Raw genomic sequence first — 9,928 nt, forward strand, 5'->3', positions numbered from 1 at the left:
GCTCTTCCTTGTTTGTCAGAACCAAAATGCTTTGATTATTGTAATGATCTTTAAGGCCTGTTATACTTCAATGACTTTTAATGAAAATTTAACCATAAGTAGCTTACAAAGCTGTGGTTTTTAAAGCTGTACTGCGAAATGCACTTAAGAAAAGATGTAACATCAGTGCTGCAACAAAGCAGAGAAACATGCTGCTGCTAACGAGAGGTTATCTGCTATGGGAAAATGTACATCTAATCGTTGTATGGCCTGGCATCAAGTTCCAGCACTGGTCGCAAGTGATGGGGATGTCAGACGCAAATGCACATCTTGTGTAAATCCATCCTTCATGTTTTCTTCTTGGCACAGTCCACTGAACTAAGGCATCGTTTTTCTGCCCTACTTAATCCTCCTGGCTGTTGCATTGCTGTCTTGGGACCCTTGCACTGACTCTTCAGGCTCTCTGGTCACCTGCAAATTCCTCTGGCATCACCTTTATGTTTGATACCGGTTTTTCTGTGTTACTGTCCAGACTGAAATGACTGAGCCTGGTGGAAGCACCAGTGAAATGTAAGGCTGCCTTGCGCTAAGGTGCAAGAGCCTTTGGTGGGGGGGGTCTCCTGGTGGAGCCCGTGCAAACGGAACGACCGATTGAGCTGTTTCAGGGCAAAAGGGGCTTCTCATTTGGAGACCAGAATTGCCAAGAGAAGGTGGGAGGCATTTTTACAGAAAGGGTAAGGGGCTAATTTCATAGAGGGGTCTGAAAGGTGCTTTATTAATCAATTTAAGATTGGACTTGGAGTTCCTTTTTGGTGCACATTTTCACTTGAATGGAGGGCTTGTTTTAACCCTGAAGGCTGACCCTGGATTTGAAGTAAGGAACCCTTTCAGGTTCACCATTACGGATGTGCCATAGCTGATAGATTTGCCCCATTCAATCATGTTTTGACATGCATCTTTGTGAGTATTTGAACTGCTTCCTGATGGGAATTGCAATGCTTTGTATCAAAATGCAACCCCAGGACCCTGACTGTTAGGAAGGTGGTCTTGTCTAGGTGATGAAGTACCTGGCATACTTAGTCACTGGCGACATTTGCTGTCTGGTTTGATGTTAGAAAACCCAGACATGAGCGAATAAAGAGGGCGACCTGGAGTGTTAAATGGGAGCTGTTGGACATGGATCTTGATCCAGCGAGGTCTGAGCTCCCTTCAGCGTGGCCAGTAGCTGTTGTTCATCAGCACAGCACCCCTGGAAATGCAAGGGGCGTTCTTGGGGAGCAGGCAGAGAGCATAAGGGGTGGTGGGAGCTTGCTGCAGAAAAGGAATGACAGGTGGCCAGGCACGGCAGCATCCCTGAGCCGAATTCAGGCTTCCTGACGATTAGCAGCCCCCAGCTCAGTCCAGGAGGAAGAGAGCCTGGCTGGCAGGGTGGGAGCAGGGATGAGAATAAAAAGTGTTCGGGTTAATACCTCATCAAACGAGCAGTTCCTCTACTCGGTAGGGAAGGCTTCGGATGCAGCGCTTGGACACCATGCTGAGAGGCCCCTTAACTCTGGCACTGGCTGCATACGTGCCGTGCTAGAGAGAGAGGGGATGCTTTTGCTTATAAAGCCACCCTCTGCGTGCTCTTGTGCGTTTCCTTTTGGTGTCCTTCCCCCTTTCCCTCACATTGCCTTTGACTTCCTGTAGCTTACTCGTGGGAGCTGGGACTTCTCTGTGGTTGTGGCGGCTGGGCCACAGGTTCTTGAGCGGGAGCCGGACTGTACTGCTGAGGCTTTAGCTGCTCTTGGTAGATATCTTCTTTTAAGCCAAGTGTTTCTTGGAGGCCTAGAATGGGGGATGTCCCGGGTTGGCCTGGGCCAGCGAGGGCCAAGTGTGCCACTTCCAGGGATGGCAGCCGCAGCACCCTGCCTTGTGAGCGCAGCAGGGAAGCCGTAGGAGTCGGCGGGGGGTGCCAAGCACTGTGCTGTGCTAGCTGAAGGGAGATGCCTCTTCTGGCAAACAAAGTGCAGGAGGAAAAATCAAGCAAAGGAGGATTCTGAAGCTGGAAGCGTGTACTAGAAGCTTATAAAATCCCTGTTACAGCTGTAGCTCGTGGGAGGTAGCCAGCACATAGCTGTGGAGGGGAAGTGGGTTGAGTTGAGCTGCCTAGTGAGAGGCACGTGCTCCCCTTGCTTTTATCCAAAGGCTGCTCCTGACATGTTGTAATAGGCCCCTGCCTGAGCTTGAGCAGTGAGGTGCGTGTCTTCCAGGTGACGACAGGGTGGCTCTGGGCATGCTTTGCCTGTGCTTGGTGAAGGAATGGGCCTCTGATCTGGGAAGGTGATCGCCAGCCTCCTTCTGTCCTTCGTTTGGCCACCGCCCCGACTGAGCATCACAGCTGATGAAGGTGCAGAGCAGCGCACCCGAGCAGGGCGGAGACGATAAGCTCTCACCTGGCTGGGTTCAGGCAGTCGATGCTTCCTGCCGGGAAGGAAGAGGGACCCTTTAAGAGCTGCGTTCAAATGCCGCTGGGTTAGAAGGAAGCTGCAGTTAGAGGCCGGGAAGCATCTGCCCAAATGGCTCCTGGGGGCCTGCGTGAGGGTTGTGCCTCTCTTTAAAATCTGCTCTCTCTTTCCTGAACACAAAGCTCAGGCTTCTGAGGGCGGCCATGGCAGTGCGGGAAGAGGCAGATTTAAGTTCAGCTGCTGCACGCCTGTTCTGGGCTTCCCTTCTCCCACCCCTTTACCTGGCCTAGGAAGTCCTCCAAGGTGGAGACCGGCCCAGGAACTTACCACTCCGCGTTCGTTTTGTTCGCTGCCCTTCACGGCTTGGCACAAACCAGTTTGGAACAAGGAGCCGTTGGGCACGGCCCTGCTGCCCAAGGCAGGTCTTGCCCAAGGTTGCACAGCAGGGCTGCGTCGCTAGCCCAGCAGCGAAGGGAAGGAAGTTCCTGTTGGCCATGATTTCAGGGCAGATGCTGCTCTGGCCGCTTGGTTCGGGGGGGGGCTTTTCACGGTGCGGTGGGGCTCTCTAGCAAGGGTCAGGACTCATGGGTTCTCTCCCTCTCTCCGCAGGGGACACTACACAGAAAATGAGATCTGCACAGTATCCTACCCCAGCAGAATTGGATGCTTATGCTAAGAAGGTCGCCAACAACCCACTGACTATAAAAATATTTCCCAACAGCGTCAAGGTTCCCCAGAGGAAACACATACGCCGTACTGTGAACGGACTCGATACTTCAGGCCAGAGGTACAGTCCTTACCCGCCTCAGGCCACCACCAAAACCGGCCTGCTGGCAATCGTGAAATCTCCCGCAAAGGGCATCCTCAAGGACTTTGACGGGACCCGCACGCGCCTGCTGTCAGACGCCATGATGAACCCCCCTTCCACGCCGTATGTTGCACCTAGCACTTTAAGCCACCCCCAGGCGCTCGCACGCCAGCAGGCTCTTCAGCATGCACAGACTCTGCCGCACCCCCAGAGCATCCCGCAGCACCCTCAGGGCATCCCGCAGCCGCAGGCTTTGCCACACCCTCAGAGCATGCCGCCGGCCCAGGGCTTGCAGCACCCCCCGAGCCTGGCACACCAGGCGCTGCAGCACCCCGCGAACCCGCTGCTGCAGCCAGGTTTACATGGAAGCAGAAAGATGCCGGATGCAGACGCGCCGCCGAATGTGACCGTGTCTACCTCAACCATCCCCCTCTCCATGGCTGCCACTCTGCAGCAGAGCCAGCCGCCAGACCTGAGCAGCATCGTGCACCAGATCAACCAGTTCTGCCAGGCCAGAGCTGGCATTAGCACTACCTCAGTCTGTGAGGGACAGATTGCAAACCCCAGCCCCATAAGTCGTAACCTGCTTATCAATGCAAGTACCAGGGTATCAACTCACAACGTCCCCACGCCCATGCCTTCCTGTGTAGTTAACCCTGTCGACCACGCTGCTGCTCTGCCCTCCGCCTCCGTTAATGTGCCCATGGTGAACGTTAACAGAGTGCCGGCCGCGTACCAGAGCGAAATCAAAGCGGCTGCCTGGAACCAGCACCAGCTTGCCCATCTGCAGCAAATGTGCGGTGACGCGGCTGGGCCTGCTGGACTCGCCGGAAAGCACCCTCAGAGAGAGCTTGCAGGGCCAGGATTCCCTGGTAAGACATCCAGCTACCCTCAAGAACTGTGCATGGGCCAGTCTTTCAACTTAAAGCCTCCCCTCGAGAAGCCTACACCTTCCCCACCTGTGAACGGGTTGCAGGGCCCCTTGCCATATACGAATGGGCACTATTTCCAGCCCATATGGAATAACATTCTGCCCACACCGAACAGTGACAGCTCTGGGTCGCAAGACCTTGCCATGCCTTTTCACGGAGGACAGCCAGCAGGCGCGCCGCTAGATTGTGCAGCAGGAACTCACTATCGAGCTGGAGCTGGCTCATCCAGCCAGAGTAACGTGATGCAGACCATGGATTACCTAAGCGGGGACTTCCAGCAGTCTTGCTTCAGAGATCAGAGCATGGCCGTGCTGGGAAAAGTCCATCGGCCTCCCATGAACCGAGCGCCTGAACCAACCGATAGTCGAAATCTTCATATTCAGCACCCAGGGTATAGATAGGCTGCAGTCACTTTCACAGACAAAATTATAGGTTTAGTCTTAATTTTAATTAATAAGCAAGGCATTTTTAACTTGCAAACTTGTGTGATCATTATAGTAACCATTGAAACAAAACAATACTGTATATTTAAAAGCTTTGCCTCCGCATTGCCTGTCTCCTTTTGCGTCCGGTACTTCACATGCCTTTTGTTTCAAAGAGCTGGCTCATGCCATCGCATGCCACGGCCGTTTCTTCACAGAATCCCCTCTGCACAGCCTTTGCCTTCTGCTTGGTAACTATTTGCTGGCCTCGCGTTGTTGCGGCAGGGTTCACAGCTGCATCTCCTAGCCGGCTCTTTAAAGAGCCAGGTACCAATAGCTGCTTACATTTCCATTTCAATTTCCTCTGATGATTAAGAGCAAGAGAATTTGTCAGGAAGCAGGGCTTGTTTTCAACCCTGAAGTCCATTTCATTACATGCATTAAACATTGACCATTTGCACTGTCTAGAGGCCTATTTAATTGAAAAGGAAGCCTGCTTTTGAAAGGATCCAGCTAGGGTTATCTATTTAGGCAGCAATATAGGCTGAAGCTCTTTTTGCTGGCGCTTGCAGAGTTCTGCATTTATTGTTTAGACTTTGCCCAAAGTCAAAGTCCCTTACCAATTTTTTTTCTGAACGCTTTGTTGAGGACAGGGTATGAGGGGGTTGGCAGTTTTAGGACGTAGGCTACCCAGCTGTGTTGGTGGCTGCCACCGCCTCCATCTGATTTCCCTTCCCCCTCGCTGTTTGGAAAGCTAACTATGTCTGAACCCCTCGCTGCTAGGAGTCTGGATGTCCTGATGCAAAGTGCTGTAGTGAGGTTTTATCCCAGGGATCCAGACACGCTGACCACCCCAAAAAGGGTTCGGCTTCTCCCCCAGTAGATAGGATTAACTTCAGGGTGGGGAGGCATCAAAGGAGGTCCGTCTCCAGTGCAATGGAAGGGGCGTGGGGCGGCGTGGCAGTCTCACATTCCAGCGGCAGGACCTGTGCAAGGGGAGGTATCTGCTGCGAAGTGACGCTCCAGTCTCGAGATGTGGCGGGGCATACATTAACGCGCCACAGGAGAGGTTTTCTCTGGGAAGTGCTACGAAGCTATTTAGAAAAGTACCATTTCCCCAGCGTCTCGGTGCCTAACTACTTTTCTTCTCTTCTCTCCCCACACCACTGACAGCGTAGCTGAGTTGGTGACCAGTAGAAAGAACACTAACCCATGGGTAACCTCGGTGTCTCGGTCTCTTCAGCACATCGAAAACTCCCTTCTGTTTTTTTACTAGTTCGGTTTGTTGTGCGTAGGAAGCTTCTCATCTGCAACGAGACTAATACTTGAATGTAATGATCACAATCAAGTTTGGAATTTAAAAAAGAAAAGTAAATGCATCGATTCTTTATATGTACACTGGCTAAAAATATTGCTCTACACTGTAACTTTTAAGTGTAATATTTCTGTATGAATGTCGCCTGGTAGTGTGGGTTTGAGTAGCATTGTGTATGAGTGAACCCACTGGCCTCTGCCATTCACTGGCCTCCCCTCACAGCCCTTTGAAAAACAAAGCCTTAAGTATTTGCTCCTTGAACTGTCCTTAATGAGCATGGTTTAAAATCTTAAGACATCATACAAAATTTAAAAAACAAACAACAAACCTACAAGTTTTGAAGTGACGTCCTAGTTGGCTAGAGATTCTTAAAGTTTTTCGTAAATGGGAAAATTAGAAAACGTTTCTTTGTATTTTTTTAATTTAGACGTGTAGTTCTGGGCTGTAACAAATATTTAGGTTTCAAAGCTTAGCAGAGTACGTTTTCTGACTCCTTGCGTAAGGCAGTACACTTATACCCTGTCATTATTTAAATTCTTTTAAGTGTACTATAACCGTTCTTTAGTGATAACTCTTTAGCAAAGTTAAGCAATTTGACTAAAGACGGATCAAATTATGTGTTGGCTTGTGTTGCCTTATATTTAAAAAGGAAAAATTGCCTGATTGTGTTATGCCAAATGATAGCAACATGAAGTCCTAATTTATTGTTTATAATCGTATTCCTGAAGTCTTTGTGAAAACTGGTAAATATACATCTATGAAAGAACAAAAATCCTGAGGCTTTTCATGCAATATTTTTCTGAATACATTATCTTGGAAGCCAAGGTTTGAGTCTGAAGCTGCTTCCTTCTCTTCTCCCTATTGTCTTCCCCTCCCCCAGATTGATCTAGGGCTGTGCTATGACTTTAACATGCCCTGCTAAGTTAGTTACTGTGAGGTGTCTGCGACCTGGATACAAGCCTTTTTACTAAATAAAATATTGGTATCTCCTCTCTGCATTAGCCTGCTATACCTACGAACCCAGACTGTTATTTAACACTAACGTTCCTTCTGCTCTCCTCCCGAAAGAACCACCGCAGCCCCGTGTTGTGGCTCGTGGCAGAAAGCGATTAAGATGCCGGCAGCTATGTTGATGTTACAGTAAGCCATGGAAGACGCTCTGTGAATCTTGTTCTGCCCTGGTAACTGCCCCCGGCACTGCTGGCGTGGGCCCGGAGCATCAGGACTGGGAAGCAAAAATATTCCCAAGGCACATACATCTAGGTAGGACGTTGCATTAGTCTGCTTGAGAAACACCGTTTGCTCTTACAAGCCACTACAATGTGGCCCGAGTTCTTATTTTTCTGTAAAACACACTCTCTCTCTCTCTCCATTTCTGCATCGGCCTGTGGCGAACAGCTTTCTGTTCTTCTAGCAAACTCTCCTGACTCGGGGGGGCCTGACACGTTTTAAAATACTTTCACTCATTCCACTTTTGCTTTAGAGATGCAGCTTGTCAGATAGACTGACTCCAACGGCAGCCCAGCAAGGCTCTGACGGTTTAATCGGGCGATCCTGCGCTGCGCAGGGGGCTGGATGAGTTGACCTCGCAAGGTCCCTTCCGGCCTCATTTCCCAATGATGAGGGGCTGCGCTCAGCAGGAGAGCAAAGGGAGCGCTGCGCTGGCCCCGCAGCCGGAGCCCGGGAGTACCTCCTCCCCCGGGTCTGCCGTAGAGCGGTGCCTGTGCCTCTGCGTGGCAGGAGCTACACGTCCGACCTGCGGCAACGCTTCGCAGGGTTCCTTCGGCTGGACGTTTCCCCACCCTCGGTCCTGCTGATGCAGAGACCAGCTGCTTGGTGTCAGTCCTTGCTCTGTGCAGTGCCGAAGGCTGTGGAAGTGCCTCCAGTGGGGTGGGAGCTGTGGGCACACACTGAATGTGTAGGCCATCCTTGTAGCCATCTAGGGCTTTTCACTGGGGGCAGCAGAGACGTGGGGGCCTGCCGTTGGAGCGTGCACCCCCATTCCAGACCGAGCGCTGCGGCTTCCCGCTGCCTCCCCTCAGCAAGGCCAAGCGCTTTGCAACCTGGAGCGCAAGCAGCTGCCTTCTCTGTCTCCCTGCCTGCCTGTGAATGCCTGGACGAAGGGACTCTACCCCTGGGCTAGCATAAGGACCAGGGGTCTTGTGCGCTTTCTCCTCGGCAAGTTCTGGACTGCTCCATGCTGTGATCTCGACACCACGCCACCCTGCGCCAGCTCGGCAGGATATGGCGCTTCTGATGGTTTCTAGTGACTCTTCCCACTGAAGTTTTGTGGTGATCGGACACCGAAGCAATAAGTGGGGAAGTGGTGGAAAGCCTTCCAACGGGAAGCTTCCCTCTCTCGTGTCGTCTACTAAGCGGGGGCTTTCCAGCTGTTCAGTCAGATGCCCAATTTGTTACAGCCCAAAGGTAACATTTTTATAGTGGTGCTTGTGATTTTTTTTTTTTCCCTTTAAAATCTTTTCTTGAAGCTTCTGCTGCGACGAGATCTCCACAGGACTTGGCCATTCCCGTAGAAACGGAGCGGAAATGTTTGCAGTGGAGAGAATTGGGACTTGCTGTATTTCATGAAACACGCGGATTTATTCTATGCGCTGCTTCTCACGTGCTACGGGTATAAACTAGAACCTTTTTGTCCACAGGAGAAATAAAAAGTAACGCCAAAAAAAAAAAAGACCTGTTCCTGCTACCCGTTCTGCCGTTTTTGTGCTGTGAGTGACTGAGGCTGGTGGGCCTGTGGTGCTCAGCTGCAGAAAAGGGGGAGCCACGGGCATGTTGCCTGGAGGAGCGTTCCCGGCTCTGTTCCTTTGTGGTGGGGGGACGGGCTTTCCTTTCTGCAATCCTGGAGCTATTAGTGCAGTGGGTACTTCTGCTATCCTGAGACGCACTAAAAACATGACACGGTGAAGTCGCGTGGAGACGTAATGTCCTCCTTAACCCTCTGGCCAAGCTCTGCATTGCTGGAAGCAAGAGGCAGATAGATAACACCCAGTTTAATATAGCAAAATATGAAAGCTAATGTCTAACACGCACTGTTTGTGCCAAAGCCTCAGACACGGGTGAAGCGACGTGGATCTAGTCAATGGGGCTGGTGGCACAGGAGATGCAGGGTCTGTTCTAGTTCTGATGCTGCAGCGCCCTGGGGTGCCTCCAGATCCTTTTAAGGGTGTTGCATACTAGCACGGTTGTGTGCAAACACCGCCACGATTCACAGACACTTGAAAAGGAGCGCAGGGTGCCAGACCCTTCTGCCCTGGGGTTTTCTGTGCTCTTTGCAACCTAGAGAACTATCTTGTTCTTTATCTGCACGCGAAAGATGAGTGAGAGCTAAGAGCTGGCCTTCTCCAAGGGCGACCTTCAGTCTAAAAATGTTGAGCCACTGCTTCGGGGGAAGAGGCAGCCGCTGGTGGTGTTGCTTTAAAACTCCTCTTGCGCTCAAATCGTTGAGCCCGTAGTCCCCTAGGTCTACCTTGACAGCCCTGTGGGACACCAAGTAAAAGCCCTTCCTAAAGTCCAAGTAAATGACTCCATCCTCCTGTCCCGTGTCCAGGGGGTGAGTAACTGTCGGAGGAGGATGTTAGTCAGACTGACCCACAGCAAAGCCGTGCTGGCTGTCCTTCAGGATTTTGCCTTCTACTAGCTTATTGTATATGGACTCCTTGAGACATTTTTGGAGGATTTCAGGCCGATTCGCCTCTAGTTCCCTGGGTCCCCACTCCCCCGCTTCTTGAAAATGGGAACAACATTGGTCCTCTTCCAGACTCCTGGGACCTCTCCTGAGCACCATAAATTCCCAGCGGTTCGGCAGCAATGACTTCAGCAGACGGAGTCGTCCCCTCCACTACCGCCAACCCCGGAGTCCCGGCATCCGCCAGTGCTGAGAGTTTGGGGGGTATTTTTCAACGGAGGGGCTGTCAGTTTTGGGGGTGGGGGGGTCTGACAATGGTTGGGGCCGGGCAGCGAGCGTCCTGCACCATGCTGGCGGGCGCCGTCGAGGCCTGGGCAGG

The 9,928-nt window shown here is 51.6% G+C and overlaps 1 protein-coding gene across 8 annotated transcripts in view; it reads left to right on the forward strand.

Annotated features, from left to right (window-relative positions):
• The window catches only part of FAM222B (family with sequence similarity 222 member B), a 28,891-nt gene extending 21,979 nt beyond the window's left edge, over window positions 1-6,912 (forward strand). For 7 of the 8 annotated variants that reach the window (XM_019545818.1, XM_019545825.1, XM_019545822.1 and 4 more), the window contains one exon: window positions 3,036-6,912. In XM_019545818.1, the coding sequence (XP_019401363.1) occupies window positions 3,036-4,567 (1,532 nt within the window). In that variant the 3' untranslated portion in view covers window positions 4,568-6,912. Of the gene's footprint in view, window positions 1-35; window positions 479-3,035 lie in introns of those variants that run through there. The other variant, XM_019545824.1, reaches the window with a different exon arrangement.
• The last annotated feature ends 3,016 nt before the right edge of the window (window positions 6,913-9,928 follow it).

This window comes from Crocodylus porosus, unplaced genomic scaffold (assembly GCF_001723895.1).
Source record: "Crocodylus porosus isolate Cpor-Errol unplaced genomic scaffold, CroPor_comp1, whole genome shotgun sequence".
NCBI lineage: Eukaryota > Metazoa > Chordata > Crocodylia > Crocodylidae > Crocodylus > Crocodylus porosus.